Here is a 19,466-nt window from a genome sequence, read left to right as displayed (position 1 = left end):
AAAATCTATCCTGGACAGTATAGCACATAATCCAACTTTGTGCTTGCCTTCTTTATAGGGATATCTTCATCTTTTGGGTTTTCTAACATTGGACAAGTCAGAGAAGATTCATTGGAAAGTGCAGCTTTTAAATATTCAGCATGAGTAGCAGTTGTGCTAGTAATAAATTTCCTCTGATCAATAATGTAATCCGTGGGTTCAGGACCACCGTTCTCATCAATAACATTTTCATACCCATCCTCATATAAAAGATTTGTACTCATGTTAAAAAAATATTCGCTCTCTCTCTCTCTATATTTTCTTTATATTTTCGAGTGCTAAGAATTACAACATGATTTCTAAGCAGGCAACGTGGTTCCTAAAAAATACGACAAATTTGATTTTGATTGGCTGTGACAGTTTGTTATTTTACTGTACAATAAAATTATACACCACCTGTGAGATTCTGTGCCTCTGGAGAACTCATTGGAAATATGTTTTTGATGGATCGCCCTTTTGGCCAAATGAGATAGCTGCTAAAGCTATTATTCTCCTTCCCAAGCTACATCAAGAAAGTCTACATCAGAAAGAATCCAAAGACAATGATCAGACACCACATTAATCTTATAATTTTATTCTGTATACGTAAAAGATTTCTTACAGTGTACATGTAATGACGACACTAGAATAGACTTATACACAAAAAATATAAGATTATATACCATAGAATGATTTTGCAGGCTAAAACTATAATTTGCCGGACTTTGTTGATTCTTTATAGCAGATGTTGATAATGAGCATGTGTCTCAAACTTTGTCCTCTTTCCATGGTGATAAACCTTTATCAATTGTTTGTATTTGTAATATTATCCAAGGCACCAATGACTTTTTCAATGTATAAGATTGACTAATAGTCCAAGGGAATTTTTAAATTTAAAACAAAGCTTAAATTATAAACTAAAGCATATAGAATTTTCTAAATTTGTTTATCTTCAATTTATGTTTGGTCTGCGAAGGTTTTTCATTTCACACGACATTGCTGTATCCTGTATCTGAATTCAAGTACAATACAACTTATCTTTACAAGCGACACTTATAGACAAGACTCGTTAACCAATAAAAATTGAAGCCAATTAATGATATACCAGTGACAGCAATTCTATAATTACAAAAAAAAAAAACTCCCCAAAAGAATATCAATGAATTTATTTTTGTTATTTGCAATATCTATTTATCATCCAGTCTCTGTTGCCAAAAAGCACTGCAGAGTTCCATAACCACAAGTGAAACTTCATAAGTGGTCCTCGGGTCTATAAAGTGATAGCGAGCCTAGATCTCAAACAGAGATGTGAGACATTTACAATGATTGTGCTTGATTTAGAGTTTAGGCGATATTTTAACTTCTACAGTGGAACCTGGATTCAGTGGTAAACTGATCAGCGCAGCTTTATTCGATGATTCCTGTCAGATCATTAATAATACTGTTGTGTCCTTCCTTGGTTCGCTCAATAGATAACAATTAAACCCTTTTGTTATATATTCTATGGCTTTCTATTCTTCTATGAAATTAAATAAATAGGAATTAAAATTTAAATATCCCAAAAAAGTAAATATCCATCATTTTTTATTAAAACCAAGCATATAAACTTTAGTATTAGGAAAAGGACCCTCTTATTTTAACTTATTATTTACTAGTCTTTGTCTTAAAATGCTTTATTTAGAAAAGAAAAGAAATCCCCCTTCAATTTTCGAAGTGTATATTTATTTATAGAGTAAATTCTGGTATGCATGTTAGCGGAACATACAGCCATTAGCTAAAGGGAAAACCTGAAGATGGCAACTCTAACACGAAAGGGCATCAAAATGACTATACTTGGACCATTAGCAAATCAGGTATGGCTTGTCTCAGCATGCAAAAATCCAAAACAATGACAGGCTGGGAGCGAAGAAAAAAACAAAATGGAGCAGAACAATTGAATGGTCTTATTAGCACAAGTACGAAGCGCAATTTTCAGCTTCTGGCAGTCAAATGTTATGGATAGATAATGTGCCGATCTACAATAACAGCTTCATCAGAAAGCTTGTTAAAGATAGAAGCCATCGATATGAATGCCTGCTACTATACTCTCCATTTTTCAGCTTCTTGAAGAATTTTAGTCCAAGTTCGAAGGTAGTAAGTATTATATAATTTGTTTAAAAGCTTAAATTCGGATATGCATCCAGGAGTGATGTGCGAAGAACTGTATGCAATCAATTTATTGACTTTCAAGTTTATTATATCAGCAAAGGAGATCATTGTTGATGATTGAAAAAGATAAATCAGGCACACACAATCCTTATTTAAGTCTTGCCTCCAAAAATAATACAGTATCTGATTGGAAGATAATTATGAATAAATAAATAGCCATGAGCTTGTTTCTCTTCATTCAAATTTAAAATTCTCATGGTTTAAATAGTGTAATCATGTCATGAAGACAAGTATTGATCAACGTCATCTCCGCGTAAAATATCTTCTGAACTGACGTAGCTGTGTTGTTTATTACTGAATTTAATTAGAACAACAACAGATCGATACCAAAAGAAGACAGAAACTATTCAAAGCAGTTGTTCGAAAAAGGTAAAATATGGTTAGCCATGAGCGCTGAGTAGGTTTTTTTATTGAACATCAAGAATTCGCTTTTGTGCAAAGTTAAATAAATCCAGCACAATGCCTAAAACTTAGCAAGGTTAAACAATTTTTCTAAAAGGGTTAGTGTACCTGACAAAATTTATGAAGTTGGGTGCTTTCGTTAACCAATTATTTTGCTTGATAGGACCATAGTCGTCCAATTACAAATTCAACAATATATAATGTATTTTTACTTAAAGTATAAATCCTGTTGCTCACTGTATCATTTCGCTCAACAGAGTAAAGCTTCATCCTGAAGATACATTATTAGTCCTTCACATCCTGATGTTTATTTCTTATCTTCCCCCGAGTTGTATCTTACAAATAAGTTGTCAAACCCATTAGAACAGGAGCTTCTATGGCTTTCCTTTTATTTTCCAAATGATACTAAACGTTCTGGAATAAATAGCTTTTGATTAAAAAATAAGATCATCCATTCCTCTGAATAGCGACCTCATTACCAACAGCAATTGAAATACAAAAAAAGGCTACTTTTCTGTATCAACTTTACGCCCTCTTTTTTTTTAATGTTTAATTGGTAAAGTCGGGCTTAAATATGCAACAAAGACTATCCATTTTCCCTTATAAAAGAAAACTTAAAGTTTTTTTTTCTTAATCTTTTTCTTTTTTATTTTTCATTTTTTAGCAATGATCTTTACTGCATTTATTGGCTTATTGTTCATTGTACCTATTATTCAAGGAAAAATTACTACTAGGCAAATTGGTGCACTTAATTCATTGAGCTATTCTCTCTACTTTGGTGAGTATAGATAAATACGAATATCCATTTGTTGTGTACTTATTGTATTATAGAAAATGATAAGCAAATCATATCACCATTTCATGATATTCCACTGTTTGCAAATGATCAAAAAACTCTATTTAATATGATTATTGAGATTCCTAAATGGACAAATGCAAAAAATGAAGTAAGAGAAAGCTGGCTATAGGTGCAATTTCTAGTAACTGATAATGAGTAACAGATTAACAAGGAAACGCAATTTAATCCTATCAAGCAAGACACATCCAATCAAGAACCTAGATTTATTCCAAATATATTTCCATACAAAGGGTACATTTGGAACTATGGTGCATTTCCTCAGGTAAATAAGGTAACATAATGGAATACAACCAATGCTCATATTTCTTGTAGACTTGGGAAGATCCAAGCTTTATTTCACCTTTTACTGGTAGAAAAGGTGATAATGATCCAATTGATGTCATTGAAATCGGACAATCAATTGGAAGTGTTGGTGAAATAAGACAAGTAAAAATATTGGGTATCATTGGTTTAATAGATCAAGATGAAACGGACTGGAAAGTGGTTGTCATTGATCATAATGATCCAGTATCTAATAATCTCACTGGTAACTAATTACTAATGCATATGTATATAATTTAATTGCTAAATGATTAAATAGATATCGAGGATGTTGAGAAGTTTATGCCTGGGTATTTAAATGCAACAAACAATCTATTTAAAATATACAAGATACCTGAAGGTAATCCTGAAAATACGATAGCTTTTGATGAACAGGCACAGAACAAGGTAATAATAAAGCTGATTTACTACAATTATCAACTTATTATTATTATATAGACATTTGCTACAAGCATTGTATTAGAAACACATGAACATTGGCAACGTCTTATTAACGGAACTACACCAAGAAAAGAAATCCAAACGTAATACTTGTTTTTTTATTGTAGTTTTCAACAACTAATGATCTTTGTTAGTATTAATACATCGGTCAAAGGCTCAATTTATAAAGTAAAACCAAATGATGATGCAGTTAAGAAAGTACCCAAGGTATGAATAAGTACATTGGCGATACTATAGCAAGGTATTAATAGTATTTATAGGCACGACCTGAGCCACCTGCTTCTATTGATCCTTCAAAAACCATTTGGTATTTTGTTTAATCAGCCATTTTTTTATGATCTTCACAACTGTGTGCAACCCATCCTTATTTTTTTAAAACAGCGTTCCACGAAGTGAAAAAGAGAGGGGTTTTGTGAAAATCAATCTTTTTTTTCACTTTTTTTTTTTTTTAATTTAATAAATGAATACTTGCTCGTCTTGTCTTGTTAGTAAGCATGCAACACTCATTCAAAACTGTTATCCCCGTAAAGAAGGAGAGACAAGGCCATGCTCGTCTGAATTAAGTTATCTTACATTTTATGCAAGTTCAAGGCCTGCTAAATTAACAAAAGTAGGCTCTTTTATTCAAAAAAGAGTGAGAAAAGACATTCGAAAAGGAAGAAAAGAGTAAAGGATGACAGCATAAGATGTAGATGAACTTACAATTTAATATAGCATTAATCAAGTATCGCTTTCTATTTTGAAAGCATTAATTCAATCTTGCTACAGAGATCTGAATTTGTTTTCGAAGCATTTAATGAACATTTTTTGTTATTTATTGGATACAAACGATATTGTACTCATTGACCTTACTTGTGAAACTGTAATTAGTCATAGTATAACAATAACAAACTTATAATTTATCATAATAGTTTATTGTATTTAATAATTATTATGATGGTTCAACATTAGGTATCGATAATCAGTTTACCGAAAATTATGAAAGACTTTTAAACAAGTTTTCCTATTTTTCTAATCATGAAGATCAATTGGAGTAAAGCAAATAGCAAACATAATTTGAATGACTCATACTTGTAATTAGGATGAAATACATTGGTCAAAGAGGTATTCAATCAGCAATAAGCTCACAAGCTTTATTATCTAGTAATTTTATGCAGCAACTAAATATTGTATTGCCTCCTATAATGGATACACTAACTGATGATAATAAGCCACAGCTAAACCAGCTAAAGTATGTACAGAATACATATGACAAACAACCATTGATTTACATGCTTTAGTAATGAAACCATTGATATACGAGAATCAGCATTAAACAATGATAAGCTGGATGATGCTTACATACAATCAATTGCTTCTCACACGTTATCCATCTTATTTAGTAAATTGACAGGACATTATATTAGAATGTCAGTGACTTCTTTACTTGACTATATTAATAAGAATGATAAATGGACATCAAATAACATCAATACTGCGATGGTTATTGTTATAGAACATATACACGTACACATCTCATTTGATATTGATTACATATGTAATAGCTAACCATAGATTTTAGTCGCAATATAAGCACGTTTTTGTTTCAGAGATTTTACAACGATTAGGTGATGAAGATATGATGAGCAACAAACAAGTCTCGCTTGTATCCATATTGGACACTGTCATGAACACACACACTTTATTACTTGGCCTCTCTGTTATTGAAGCACTTAATTCAATTTTTAACCTACTTGTAAAAGTTGCTGGATATAACACAGAAGACAAACAACGCAGTAATACAATTCAACAAGGCCTTATTCACTCTATTGGAGGCCTTAGTTTACATAAATACTATGAAAACCAATTGAACGATATGGCAGACTATTTAATATCAAAATTAAGGCCCAGTACTGCATTAGTAAATTTAACAATTCATGACTATCAATGTCTTGTTTTGTCTTGTTTGGATAGTCTTTATGGCTTATCTTTGGATTCATTCATTTCTTCTTTTGACTTATTAGCAGATAAGGATCCCAGGACACGGCTTATGATCTGCAAGTGTTTATATCGCCATCTTCTTTCCTCCTCTTCACCATCGTTATCTTTATTATCTTTCAACAGTTTACTTTACGCAATGCACGATTGGATCTATGTATCCAATCTCAACATGACGGACATCCGCTTCTTTTATGCCTTTTTATGTATCATCAATCATATTTGGAATATGCAAGCAACTTTTGTGGTCCTTTCATTTGTTTTCAAAATTCAACCTCACCCATGTGTATCTGTGCAGTCGATGTTGATTTATTGGTTAAAAGCTACATCTATTTTGTACCACATTCAACCACTTACAGAATATGCAAACCAGCTTCTTGAGTCATCTTTTGTACTGAACCTTACTGAAGACGTATCCAATATAGAATCGATTGAAGAATTACCAGAAACAAGTCATTCATCGACCACAATAGATCGTGATCGAGTAATAGATATTATGTCTAACGATGAAAGCCTACGAAATGTATATGGTTTAGAGGCAGGATTGTTGACTGAATTTGATTTAAAAAAGCCAAGTAAGAAAATATGCGTATGTATTCCTCATACATAAACTAACTATATTTAAAGTGAACAATAAAATGCATCTTATACAAGGACCTGATAAAGATTCTAAACCCAAATTATCAAGCCCTTGGGAACATTCATCAATCACACTGAAAAATCCAAAACCATCAAGTGTTAAAGTATCTACATTAAAGCAAGTCTTGGCCACACAGCCCACACCTGATGATTCAACTCAATCTTCCACTTCATCCTCATCGTCACTCAATGCCTTTTTAACTCGATTATCACCACCATTGCCACCACAAAGCAAAGCAAACACTCTTTCTCTAGTCAATCCACCATATTAGGCTTAATAAACTTTTTTTTTTTAATTTGAAAGTAAATATTCAATAGCTGCTTCCACATTGCCCCCTGTTGCTAATAAAGCACGAACATTGGCCGTCTTTTCTGAAAATCCCATCTCTTCCAATTGTGCTAATTGATCTCTAAAACGGACTTCAGGCGGTTCTGTTGGTGTTTGCTGTTGTTGTGAACCACTATGATTTAATTAGCATTTCTATCATAAATAAAAGTAATATATACTTACAAAATGCTGTTATTGCCCATCATCATTTGTTGAAAAAGATTATTTTGTGCTTGACCACCTGCAAGTGATTCTTGCATTCGCATTGTTGCTTGAATAAAGTTTGGATCAGCCCAAAAGGGAACATTGGGTGGTTGATTACTACTATTATTGTTGTTCGACTACACAACAGAGTTAGAAAGCCTGGTACTCATTCACTATCGATATGATACCTGAGGTGACTGTTGTTGTTGTTGTCCAAATGGCATTGAAGAACCAAAAAGTGCTACAGAGATATGAATTACATACTTTATCCAAAACAATAAGAAAAAAAAAACCTACAAGCAAATGGATTTTGACTCATTGTTTGTTGTTGTTGTTGCTGTTGCCGAGGTGTATTACTACTACTACTATGATCACTGTTATTTGCTTGCTGTTGAGACCATGGATTAGGTAAAGCTTGTGTATTTAATGATTGTTCAGGCACACTTTCAACATTCAATTGTCTTGCCAAGCGTTCATTGGCTTCTTCTGAGCCAGCAGGCGATATAGCTGATTCCATTGGCTCTTGTATTGTGCTATACATACGTCTTAGGTGATTAAATCCACCTGGGATAGCTTCAATGTTAGACAAGGCACGATCGTTATTCCTTTGCATTTCTCTCATTAATTCAGGATTTCTATTTACACACCGTTAGCGCTTTTAATTTATCTTTCGTATCTCATACCTCATCATCTCCATAGATTGTCGAAGGAAAGAAGGATCACTGATCAAATGACCAATTTCAGGGTTTTGCTCGGTTATTGCTTTTATTTGTGGATTATTCATCACCATAGAACGAATAAAATCTATACATAAAAATATGAGCTTTTATAATAAAGGGTAATAATACTATTATTTACCAGGATTATCCAATAAACTTTGCATGAAGGGTGAATCCATCATTTGACGAACCACTTCCGGATCCATATTAGGCATTCCCATACCATCCCCACCTGAAAAAGGATTCATGATATCACTGGTATTATTTAAAAGACCAGGTAAATTAGCCGGACTGGGTGTTGCAGGAATAGGTGGAATGGGCTCTTGCTCTTGTTGTTGACTTTGTTTTGCAGGTGCACGATTAGTACCTGAACGAACAACATGAACTGTATTTCCTTCTGCGATTTCTATTTGCAAATTGATCAATATGCAAAAAAATATAATATGTTTGTTTGCATTACTATAATCACTACAGTTATCTTGATTTTTTAGTATTCTTCCAGAAAATACCAATTTAAGGTCATTAGGAGACACATCTCCCATAGATGCTGCAATAATTTCTTTTAAACCAAACACCGTAGTTGATTCCACATCAACTTGTACTTTAAATACCTGACCTGTAGAAGGTCTCACATTGATGGAAACTGGTGCCATTTTTATAAGAAAAAGAAAAGAAAAAAAAAGAAAAATTGAATTTCCGCTTTCTTTGTTTTATAAAGTATGACGCATATCACTTCTTTTTTCATGTAAATGAAATTCGGCTTTCATATACATTGTCGGTGTACTTGTTAATTTCTTACTCCACTCAATGACTATATAAATCAATAAAAAGAATAGCTTGACTACATCATTTGAGTTTATAATTTCAAATAAGGAGCTTCTCACTCTCAAATGTTATTATTACCATCTCAAACAATTAACAATCATAAATATTCAGTTGCTCTCACCCTACAGTGAAATAGCCTTTAGATTATGCTAAGAGCAAGGTCACATTTCTGTCTGTTTTTATTTTAGACTTTGTGGTTGGTAACTCAGCCAAGAACATGGGAACCAATCAGTAAATTAACATAGTGAGTAAATGTGCCTGAAAATAGATGAATTAACAATAAAATTATAGTTTATTAGAGATTGTATACAAGGCAAATAAGGAGAATATGTAATATATGCCAAGAAGCAAAATCTTTTTCATATGTTGAGGCGCACCTCCCTCTCTCTATTTCCCTCTGTCTAATAAGTTAATCAATTGATATTTCTCCTACTTTAAGCTCTATGTTGCTCTGTAATAAAAAGAAAGGGTCCTCTTTTTATACACAAAGGGAGATTTCTATTCTCTGTGTTGTCCCACCTTTTTTTCGTAGTCAGAAATATTTTCTCTCTCCTTTTTATCCATCACTCCTCTCTTCCCCTTGTTTTATGTACAGGCTTTTTTTAATTTTTTATTTATTTTATTGTTCACTTGTATATGGAAGTAGTGATGACGATGATATAACACAATATTCAACAGACGATGCACCTCAATCACAAGACGTTATTCATTCTAAAAATATATTTACCAATCCACCCATTGTTACAGACATTACGAGTTTTGTTCGAATCAAAGTATACTGTGAAATAGAATCTAGATTTTGTAACAAAGTAAACCAAGCTTTCATATCGGCTGCTACTCAATTATCAGAAGTAGTTTTATTAAAAAATAGAATAAGGTAAATATATAAATTGATGTTCATTATATAATAATAGTGATGCCTTTGTTAGATTTCAAGCCTCTTATTATAGCTTTTGTATTAATCATTGTTCTAACTCTACATATGGCTGGGGTGTTCCAAGCTCACAGGTAAGATTTCTAAATAATTTGTAAATTGTCACATGTAAACATTTTCTTTAGTTTACATTAATTTCGTTAAATGAAGCCGATGAGAATTTCATTTATCCACAGCCATTAGCCAAACAATTGGCTCAAGTCACCAACAGCTCAAATTGGGCTTCTGATTATGATGTTGCAGTTGACATTAATCACGACATTTATATGAACAACCACGTAGATGACAACTGGAACGGCACTGGCATTCCAGCAAGTGGAGGGTACTGGTTTACCAATGATTCAGAGCCAATAGAGGATCATCAAATAGATATTGAATATGTCATCTTACACCAAATGATTCATGGCCTTGGCATGACCACTTCCTGGGCATCCTATTTCTACGACGCTGCTTCACCCTTTCACTTACTATTGAAGGATGTAATTGAGCCAGAAGAGAGTTTGAAGGTCGTGACACCGAACCCCCATTGGCGTGTTCCTCATGATGGTGGACCAGTCTATATCACTGGATTTCAACCTAATTTGATCTTTGATAAATTCCTGACACTCTTTTTTCCAGCCGTCAATCGAACTGATTCATTAGCCGAGATTGGATTCGAGATGCAAAACTTTTGTGTACAAGATGATGATACATTTATTGTCAACTTTATGAACTCTTTTTTAAACAATGCAACACAATCCTACAAGGCAATGAGCATGTTTGTATCCATGTCAACTCCACAAACACTCAAATTTCAATTTGTCGGGACAAATGCCCAGAGTACTTATTATACCAACAATTATCTCAACAAAACCTATGAGTACATGCAACTCTACACAGGTTCTAACACAAGTTGTCAGCAAGGAGACTATTATCAACCGGGTATTGTTTATACACACTTGGATCAAGCTTATAGTTCAACCCCAGACTTCTTGATGACAGGAAACTACGTTCAGGGGAAAAACTTGACTAGTTTGATTGATGAGGTGTATTCAAATATTACAGTAACCTACAATGTCACTAAACTTGTCAATGTCACAGTTTACAATGAGACTACAGTGAATAATTACACAACAATTACCAACAAGACGATCGAGCAAGGTGTGACTATAGAGACACTATATAAATCAGCGATCGGGCCTGGTGTGTTGCGCATATTGGAGACGATTGGATACTCGACTGTGTTGACTAATACAAATTATACCGCCAATGTCATCAAGACCAACAAACCAAAATCAACTTGCTCAGATAATAGTAATATTGGCACAGATGGTTCATTATCAAATAATGGTAATGATGATGACACGACTACAGGAAGTGGCAGTAGTGCTGGTAGTAACAGTTTAAGCAATAACAACAGTGGAGCAAGTACAAGTATGGGATTGATACACAATATGAATTTTTATATTCATTTATGTGTAATGATTATTACGTTTATTGTTTTATAAATATTATTTAAAAAAGGAGAGAGTAGGAGAGATCAGCAAACAAATATATAACAATTTTGCATGAATTTCAAATTGTAAGGAGTTTTAAATTTTATTTTTGCCACCCAAAAAGGGAAATCGAAAGTTGACAAGAGAGAGAGGGGGGAATGATTCGGATTCATGCCGCTCCCTGTTTATATATAATAACTCCTGTAATATCAACAAAGAAGTCCCCTCATATTTATATTGGGGAGGGGAGAAGAACAAGGGAGAGGAAAGAAATATATAAATACAAGCAGTTTCTTTTTTTTTCTTTTTCACTTTATTATGCATCCATTGGTTCATTCACCTACACAAAACGCTTTAAAAACAAAGTGGTATAACTTAAAATCATGGTTTAATCCAGACATGACCAAAAGACGTCCATCACAATGTAGTTTAGAAAGTACCACATCCACAAACAGCGGTTATTATCCTAAGCGTCTTTCGCTTACTGGATCAGAAAGTATCAGTTTCGTGGTAGACAAGTGTATGTCACCCTTCAGACGAAGATCTTCTAACGCCTCTTTCCGTTGAGTCTTTCAACGTAGAAATCGAGACAAAGAAATTATTCGAAATTTATCAGCTTGCGCTGGATGAACTTAACTATGCAGAAGATTCAAGGGGCTCACTCTATTATTCGGGGGACCGTGTGGCTGCGAAGGAAGCGATTGAACATTGTGTTGAAGCTTATCAGCTTATATTGGAGCAATCGGTTACACTTGAACAACAAGATAAATTAAAGTCAACCATTGGTATCAAAATAAGTCAATTAGTAAACAAGTTTGACAGTCTACCTTTACAACAAGATGATCAACTCTCTCTCTAATGATGTATTTTATTACTATTATCTATCCTATATATTTATTTCAAACTCATTAACCAATTAAAATCATTCATATTTTATCCTTACATTTAATGGAAAAAAAAAAATATAGTTCCTTTTTTTTTCGTCATCAAATAAACAAGAATGATTAGTGATTTGCCAAGGGATATACTGAGTTGTATTATTGAATATGTCAACCCAGAGACGTTACTGGAGCTTTCCTTAGTGGACAAATACTTTAATATGTTAACAAATGATGAATATCTTTGGAAAAAAAGATGTTTTAATTATTTTAACATCACTCAAGACATAGCCTACAGACAATCAGGTTGGAAAAATCTTTATTTTGCACTAAGAAATCCATCTGTCTATACTTGGGGTGAGAACTTTGATCAAAGACTTGGCTTATCTTCTTTTGAAGAAGAAACACAAATGTATTTACCCGCGTCAAGGTATCTTATAGCCATGATATCATATGTAGCTTGCCTATAACTAGTAGATTGTTAGACATAGAAGACTAAGAGTAGGAAGAGAAGTTGCTGAGCCACAAGAAGTACATGCACTGAAAGGCAAAGGTATTATTGATCTTGTATCAGGCGGCTGGTCCTTTCATGCGTTGGATCGATATGGCCATGTTTGGTTCTGGGGAACGGTAAGTATAAATGACAAGAACGCTAATATAGACTTATAATTTTATAGATGCAAGCAGATATAAGTCCTCGTGACTCAATAGGCACTGAAAGAGTAAAAACGCCCATCAAGTTGGAAAGAGACGTACACGATGAAAAACGAGTCAAATTTAAGTCCATCTCCAGCGGCCGAGGTCACGGCATTGGCTTGGCACAAGATGGCACGGTTTGGCACTGGAGTAACCACAGAGTGATACAAAAGGTTGATCTTGTCTTGGCCAGTTCAAATGTCATACAAGTCACAGCCAACTGGTCTTTCTCCTCTGTGTTGACTGAAGAGGGCACAGTCATCATCATCCCTCCACCAGATAATATCATTTATTCTGAGGCACATCGCCAGCCATCACCTACTATGGCCACTTCGGCAGTTTCATCGCACGAGATCTTGCCTGGAGACCAAGTGATCCAACTCGCTGGTCTAGAGGATTATACATTGGCCCTCACGAAGTTTGGTCGCGTTCTCAAGTTGGCCACCAAGGACTATGCCTCGTTCTCAATAAACCCACAATCACATGTAACACTATTGAGACACTTTGGAGCACCTCAAAAGGAGTTGAATGATCGACAGGGAAAGATGAAAAGATTTATCACAGGTGCTTTTCAAAGTTTTGCTGTTTATACAGATGAAGACGAGGTCTTGCTTGGAGATATCCATGCAACAGAAGATACAGAGCCTAGAAGATTGTCTGGATTGGATCATCAACAAGTTGTTAAAGTATCATTTGGCGAGTAAGTTTTTGCTTGTATTCTATTAGGAATAATTAATTACAATTTTAGTTACCATTATGGAGCGCTAACAAGTAAAGGAAAGCTGATGACGTGGGGGCAATATAGCTCAGGCGCATTAGGTCAAGGTAGGGATCAGCAGAATTTGGATACGCCTCATTTTGTAGAATCCTTAAAAGAAAAGTATACAATTGCTATTGGATTCGGTGGTTGGCAAAGCTCAGCTTTGGTCATTGATTTAAAAGAATAAATTAATATGATTTTGTTCATAACAAGTCGCTTTACATAGTCATTCCGTACCCAATTTGCGCACTTTTTGAAAGAAAATGGGGAAACAATATTAAACAAAATTAGATGCCCTTGTCCTTGAATGGATTTCTTATGGTTCACTTGTATTTTTTATCCTTTCACTGATCTGACCTAGGCGGACAAGTGTTTATACATTAAGCGCTCAATAGATTTTGATAAATAAACAAAATCAAAATAGACCACAATCCAAACCATTTTTCAAAATTAAATTGGTAAAGCTTCTAAGATCAAGTTTGTTCAAAATGATATTTTATATGGGAATTCGATTCAAACAATTATCAAATTGTTTTTTGGATCGGATTATTACTATAAGGCTGATCAATAAGAGTTTCTTTACGTGCATCTGTGATTCTATCTTCTGACGTTTCAGTATGTACTGATTTGTATCTCTGCTGTTTTTTTTAACAATGGTACTTTTTCGTTCATTTCTATTGCTTTTGCATCTCTCGTATTATCCTAAATCCTTTGTCTTTACATCTTGTTAAAACCTGTTATTATCGCCAATCTTATGCAAAGTATACTTGATGCTTCTCTATTTCACAAGAAATGGCTATATTGTCGCAAGTTTTACTATATTGTCAAATTGGCTAATGACGCAATTATGTTTAACTTCTGAAAGTGATTAGTTTCTTACTTCTTTACAACACCAATATTTATCTTTTGGCTAATATCACGATAGATTTGCTTATTTAATCTATCAAACCAAAGAAAAGAAAAGAAAGAGGGTCATAAATGGTCGTTGTATGACTGAAACGTATTTCATACACCACAATTATTAAAGTTGTTTTTGCTCTACTTTCTTTAAATCACCTTTTTTTGTTCATCTCCAATATTATATACCAAATGATTATTAAATGCAATCGATATAAGTGATTCAATTAGTAATTTAGCACAATAAGCTTAGAACATTCATTGTTCGAAATGAAAGGGGGGTTCGATTACTGCTGGGATTAATTATTGATTCTGCTGGTTTGTTTGTATACACGTGAATCTATTGTTCAAACTCGTTTTTTTGCACATATATTTTTATTATTGTTTTTTCATGCCAATCATAAAATATACAGTTCTACTGTGCCTCTTGTTTTCAACAGCACATTCAGAACCACTAACAAACGAGTTTATCAAAACAGACCAGCTATTGTCTATTCTAAATCTATTCAAAACTGCATTCATTCTCACATTTACTTTTTTTAAAACAATATCTATCCTCGCTTTCAAATTCACAAGCATTGTTTTAACACCTTTCCTTTGGATCCTTCAATTGAGTTGGAGCATTTTGGTCTTGAAACCGTTGGATCTCTTTTTATACGTCAATCGTACTTTGTATCCAATTACCATGTTTTGTTTAGCTGCTGTATTTTGTGGTTTGTTTATTGGAGGATGTGCTGGATTTGCAGCAGAAGCAGTCTCATCCATCATGATCACTGCTACTTGGGGACCTCAACCAAAGCAGAAAAAAGAGCAAGAAGAAGTAGAGGAAGATGAAAGCGAGATGGCATCAATCGATCGACATTCCGAAATAGAAGAACCAGACGAATCAGTTCAGTCTAGTTCTTCCTCACTATTTAGAGGAAAAGAGTCCATCACAACTGCCAGACAACAATCACAGCCTGTTCTAATTCGTCGAATGAGACTTTCTTCTACAAATAGGAAAAACAGTTGGGATTGGGAAGAAGACGAGGATGATTCAAGAAAAAAATATTTATAAAAAAAAAAGTCCCTCAAGCTTTCTTTTTTTTTTTAAAAAAAATATAAATTGTGTGTGATGGAGAGACATTATAATCTAGAGCCACTCACTAAAATCCATCACAGTAAAATATTGCTTTATTTAATAAAGTGGGGTCTCATTACACTTTTCACTTTGTTTATTTTATTTTTCATTCCATACAACTTTGATCTTAATGCTCATGTCTATCTAAAAGAATGGATTTCCCCCATCAAAACAACTCAAGAACCCCTCATCTGCTCCGTCAATGTAACTGTTGAAAGCCACGCCTCAATTATACCCAGTATTATTGAACATGACACTTGCTTTGAATTCGCTTCTTTGATTCACACTAGCAATAAAACTGTTGCCACCACTTTTCATACACACTGGGCAAGCAAGACGTTTTCAGAACAGCAATTGAACACAATACGATCGTTTCTATATACTCAGCCACCATCATCAAAGCTTATTGTCTGGATCTTTGATGAAGGCCCACTGAAGCAATCAAAGTACTGGCAAGCGATTTCCTCAGATAACAGAGTCCAACTCCGGATGATTGATAACAACGATGATCTGACAAGAATAAAGAGCAACAAAGACCTGCTTCGATTGACCATCCTTTACCGATATGGTGGTGTCTGGTTTGATCTTGATGTCCTCTTTATTCGCGATTTATCCCCTTTACTTGATCGTGAATGGATGTCTCAGGGCAGTTGCTTTGAAAGTAAGCCGAAACGATTCAAAGGAAGTCTGATGCATTTCTTTAAAGACTCGCATTATCTTTGTGAAATGATATCTACTGCATCTATTACCAACAATATTTATTCTCGTGTCTATGATCGATACTTGACGCACGGCATCAAGCCTTGGGCCATACTTCCCTGGTGCTATGCGGATCCTTCTCAATGCGACACTGGTATGCCTGGTGCATTTCAGTCTGTCACCTTTGATAAAAATAAATTATCAAATGCCTTTGTTTATCGCTTACATCCCTCCTGGTGGCAATTTTCATATGGATCGGTATACAAGTATTTAGTGGGCTCTTTTAAATAATACAATGCTTTTTTATTTTTAATATTTTGTCTACCAAAGTGCCTTTCTCTTTTGTCTATTTTCTTTAATCAATTGACGTCTATAACCATGATCCAATACTTGTTCGGATTGTACTGTATTATTCTTTAAGGGAGCAACCATACCAATATATAATTCAGAACAACCAAATTTTTTGGCTAATTTTGATCGTGTCCAAGTAGTAGGATCTGACTCTCTAAGCTGACGAATTTCATTAATTTCTTTTTCTCCCAATGTGCTATATTGCTTTGGTTGACGGATCAAGGGTGCTGCTGTGGCTTGACGTTCAGGAGAGATGACAGGTTGTCTTTCAATAAAGAGTGTGCCATCTGAAAGACTGGTTTGTTGCACTGGCACACTTGGCTTATATTTCAAGTTTGTTGTTTTACTTTTTGTAGCATAAGTACGGACAAGTTGAAATGAACGTTGCATTTTATTGAACAAGAGGAAAAAAAAAAAAAAAAAAAAAAAAAATCAAAGGGATTGATTATCAAGTCACAAGTTGGCAATTAACGCTTCGATACCACTAAGATCAGGTCGACCCAAGGCAGCCTTTTTATGTTGTGCATCAATAACAAAGGGGCGTTCGAGCTGTTGAGGTTCATGAAGGATGAGTTCAATAGCTTCATTTAAAGAAGAAACACTTTTTTGAACTTCAGGACGAAGCAGAACACTAAAATTATCTTCATTTAAACCAAGATAATCAACCAAGGTTTCCAGCTGTTGACGATTGAGAGGTTCCTTTTTATATTGAACAATTTGAACTTGATAGTTATGCTTGTCTTTATTTTCTTCAAGAAGTTTGAGTGCATTACGAGATTTAGTGCATTGAGGATTATGGTAGATGGTTAAAACTGTAGACATTTTTTTTTATTTTCTTTTATTAATAAAAGGAAAAAAAAAAAGAGAAAAAAAATAAATAAATAAAAAGATTGAATATTTAAGCTGTATTCCATAGTCTATCACCAGAATCACCAATACCGGGATTAATGTAACTAGAATAATAATAAGTACATGTTAAATTAATCTAACTATATCTTACCCATAACTGTCAACAGCATCATCTATGGCTGCTAAATAAATACAGATATCAGGATGTTCTTGTTTGATATGTTCAATTCCTTGCTTAGACTGTAGAAACCATCAGCTTACACGTATTTTATTTCCTCTCTTTTACTTACTCCAATGACAGCCACAAATTTGATTTGAGAACCCTTTAATCCCCAATCCTTCAACATATTTACTGTAGCTACAGCTGTATTACCTGTAGCAATGATAGGGTCTAATACATAGCAAATGTTCACGTTGGGTATTTGGGGCAATTTATTATAATATTCTACGGGTTGATGAGACATCTTTTCCCGATAAATACCCAAATGATAAACTGGAGCATCAGGAAACATATTCAAGAAGCCTAAAAGAAAAACATAAAAAAAAGGAACGTTTACAATCAATGAGAGTATGTGTTTACCTTGAATAAGTCCTAGTCCTGATCTTAATACAGGAACTAAACCTATTTCATCCTTGATTTGTACAGGATAATAACTTCCACGAGGTGTTTGTGCCTATAAACAAAAAGTTATAATAAACCATTTACAATACATTATTTTTACACATACGATTTGATCCTTTGTATGTAAAGATATATCTTTTGTAGCTTCATAAGCTAATAAAGAAGATAAATCATGTACTAATTCCCTTACTACTTTGGGTGATTGGTCTTTATCTCTTAATTGAGATATCTTGACAGCAACCATAGGATGTTGGCTAATTTGAACAAAAGGATTTGTCATTTTATCGTAGAAAAAAAGAGATTGAAAAGGAAAAAGGAGGAGAGAGAGAGAAGAAAAGTGAATTATATTTGATAGTCTGCATGAAAGTTATGTATCATTTGATAAATAAAAATATCATTGCGCATAAATAAGGGTGAAAAATTGTAAGGGTGAAATTAGGCTGTGGATTGAATAAGGAATTGCGCTGATTTGTTTCATGTCCTTTTTCTACTGTAAATAATAGTTTAATAATACCAATAAATACAATTGTGCTATTTTGATTAATCAAATTCTGTTTAATGTATAGGTTATTCAAAGTCCAGAGTGGTTAATCATTTTTCTTTAGTACAAGTATGAAAAGAAGCAGTAAAAAAAAAAAAATAATAATTTGCTGTGGATGGTTCTTGTATTTACTTGTAAACTTTTCTTGTTCTATCACCTTCCCCATAATATTTACCATTCAGCATTTACGAATTCAACCTTAATTTGACCCTGAAAAGATCATCTTTGTAGATCCATTTAGCCGTACAACAACTCGGTTGTTACGAGTGATATTTAAGCTTAGGTTGGATATTAATAAATAGAATGTTTTTCTATAGTTTTTATTTTTATTGATAAATGCATTAGACTAAGCCGAGTTCATATAACATTAATTAAAATGAAAACAATTAATAAAAAAGAAAGGGAATGTCTTGATCATCAACAGTAAAGTTAAACTAAATTAATATGACACTCATAGCTGCTACTCAAATAGATAGTAAAGAACTTGAAGGGATCTTTAGTCATCTTACTTTTCTTGCCTTTGTATTTTCTCACCCCAGTTTATTATAAATCCTGTCTAAAATGGCAAGTTTTTATTTTGATTTTTATGAACGGTAACAAATGAAATCACATTCTTTTAATAGAAAAGTGACGCCATTGAAGATTCCGGTATTCCGATTCTTGAGCGTATGTTTATAACTAATTTCTGTTAATTCAAGTAGAA

At 33.7% G+C, this 19,466-nt stretch overlaps 10 protein-coding genes across 10 annotated transcripts; 7 read left to right on the top strand and 3 right to left on the bottom strand.

Moving 5' to 3' along the window:
• Positions 1-5: 5 nt before the first annotated feature.
• On the bottom strand, positions 6-263 carry RO3G_09993 (uncharacterized protein; the record flags this gene model as incomplete). Its single annotated transcript, XM_067664578.1, has 1 exon — positions 6-263. The coding sequence occupies one exon, from the start codon at positions 261-263 to the stop codon at positions 6-8; it is 258 nt and encodes an 85-aa protein (XP_067520679.1).
• Positions 264-1,841: 1,578 nt separating this feature from the next.
• On the top strand, positions 1,842-2,627 carry RO3G_09992 (uncharacterized protein; the record flags this gene model as incomplete). Its single annotated transcript, XM_067664577.1, has 4 exons — positions 1,842-1,871; positions 1,969-2,151; positions 2,435-2,479; positions 2,535-2,627. 4 exons carry the CDS (start codon positions 1,842-1,844, stop codon positions 2,625-2,627), a joined length of 351 nt encoding a protein of 116 aa, XP_067520678.1.
• A 667-nt stretch (positions 2,628-3,294) lies between these two features.
• On the top strand, positions 3,295-4,569 carry RO3G_09991 (uncharacterized protein; the record flags this gene model as incomplete). The annotated part of the gene is made up of 8 exons (XM_067664576.1): positions 3,295-3,406; positions 3,460-3,575; positions 3,630-3,749; positions 3,800-4,013; positions 4,068-4,195; positions 4,247-4,332; positions 4,384-4,456; positions 4,510-4,569. The coding sequence occupies 8 exons, from the start codon at positions 3,295-3,297 to the stop codon at positions 4,567-4,569; spliced, it is 909 nt and encodes a 302-aa protein (XP_067520677.1).
• A 2,588-nt stretch (positions 4,570-7,157) lies between these two features.
• Positions 7,158-8,769, bottom strand: RO3G_09990 (uncharacterized protein; the record flags this gene model as incomplete). The annotated part of the gene is made up of 6 exons (XM_067664575.1): positions 7,158-7,326; positions 7,377-7,534; positions 7,586-7,638; positions 7,695-8,032; positions 8,081-8,201; positions 8,256-8,769. 6 exons carry the CDS (start codon positions 8,767-8,769, stop codon positions 7,158-7,160), a joined length of 1,353 nt encoding a protein of 450 aa, XP_067520676.1.
• A 1,088-nt stretch (positions 8,770-9,857) lies between these two features.
• Positions 9,858-11,362, top strand: RO3G_09989 (uncharacterized protein; the record flags this gene model as incomplete). Its single annotated transcript, XM_067664574.1, has 2 exons — positions 9,858-9,896; positions 10,001-11,362. The coding sequence occupies 2 exons, from the start codon at positions 9,858-9,860 to the stop codon at positions 11,360-11,362; spliced, it is 1,401 nt and encodes a 466-aa protein (XP_067520675.1).
• A 387-nt stretch (positions 11,363-11,749) lies between these two features.
• On the top strand, positions 11,750-11,917 carry RO3G_09988 (uncharacterized protein; the record flags this gene model as incomplete). Its single annotated transcript, XM_067664573.1, has 1 exon — positions 11,750-11,917. One exon carries the CDS (start codon positions 11,750-11,752, stop codon positions 11,915-11,917), a length of 168 nt encoding a protein of 55 aa, XP_067520674.1.
• Positions 11,918-12,350: 433 nt separating this feature from the next.
• RO3G_09987 (uncharacterized protein) lies at positions 12,351-13,871 on the top strand (the record flags this gene model as incomplete). The annotated part of the gene is made up of 4 exons (XM_067664572.1): positions 12,351-12,640; positions 12,714-12,858; positions 12,906-13,624; positions 13,673-13,871. 4 exons carry the CDS (start codon positions 12,351-12,353, stop codon positions 13,869-13,871), a joined length of 1,353 nt encoding a protein of 450 aa, XP_067520673.1.
• A 1,395-nt stretch (positions 13,872-15,266) lies between these two features.
• Positions 15,267-15,638, top strand: RO3G_09986 (uncharacterized protein; the record flags this gene model as incomplete). Its single annotated transcript, XM_067664571.1, has 1 exon — positions 15,267-15,638. The coding sequence occupies one exon, from the start codon at positions 15,267-15,269 to the stop codon at positions 15,636-15,638; it is 372 nt and encodes a 123-aa protein (XP_067520672.1).
• A 552-nt stretch (positions 15,639-16,190) lies between these two features.
• RO3G_09985 (uncharacterized protein) lies at positions 16,191-16,691 on the top strand (the record flags this gene model as incomplete). The annotated part of the gene is made up of 1 exon (XM_067664570.1): positions 16,191-16,691. One exon carries the CDS (start codon positions 16,191-16,193, stop codon positions 16,689-16,691), a length of 501 nt encoding a protein of 166 aa, XP_067520671.1.
• A 513-nt stretch (positions 16,692-17,204) lies between these two features.
• Positions 17,205-18,466, bottom strand: RO3G_09984 (uncharacterized protein; the record flags this gene model as incomplete). Its single annotated transcript, XM_067664569.1, has 6 exons — positions 17,205-17,563; positions 17,676-17,704; positions 17,752-17,840; positions 17,891-18,123; positions 18,181-18,274; positions 18,323-18,466. The coding sequence occupies 6 exons, from the start codon at positions 18,464-18,466 to the stop codon at positions 17,205-17,207; spliced, it is 948 nt and encodes a 315-aa protein (XP_067520670.1).
• Between the last annotated feature and the right edge of the window lie 1,000 nt (positions 18,467-19,466).

The sequence above is a fragment of the Rhizopus delemar genome, genomic scaffold, assembly GCF_000149305.1.
Source record: "Rhizopus delemar RA 99-880 supercont3.7 genomic scaffold, whole genome shotgun sequence".
Taxonomy (NCBI): Eukaryota; Fungi; Mucoromycota; class Mucoromycetes; order Mucorales; family Rhizopodaceae; genus Rhizopus; species Rhizopus delemar.
Note: the sequence above shows the minus strand (reverse complement) of the source record. Positions and strands in the feature narration are given on the sequence as shown.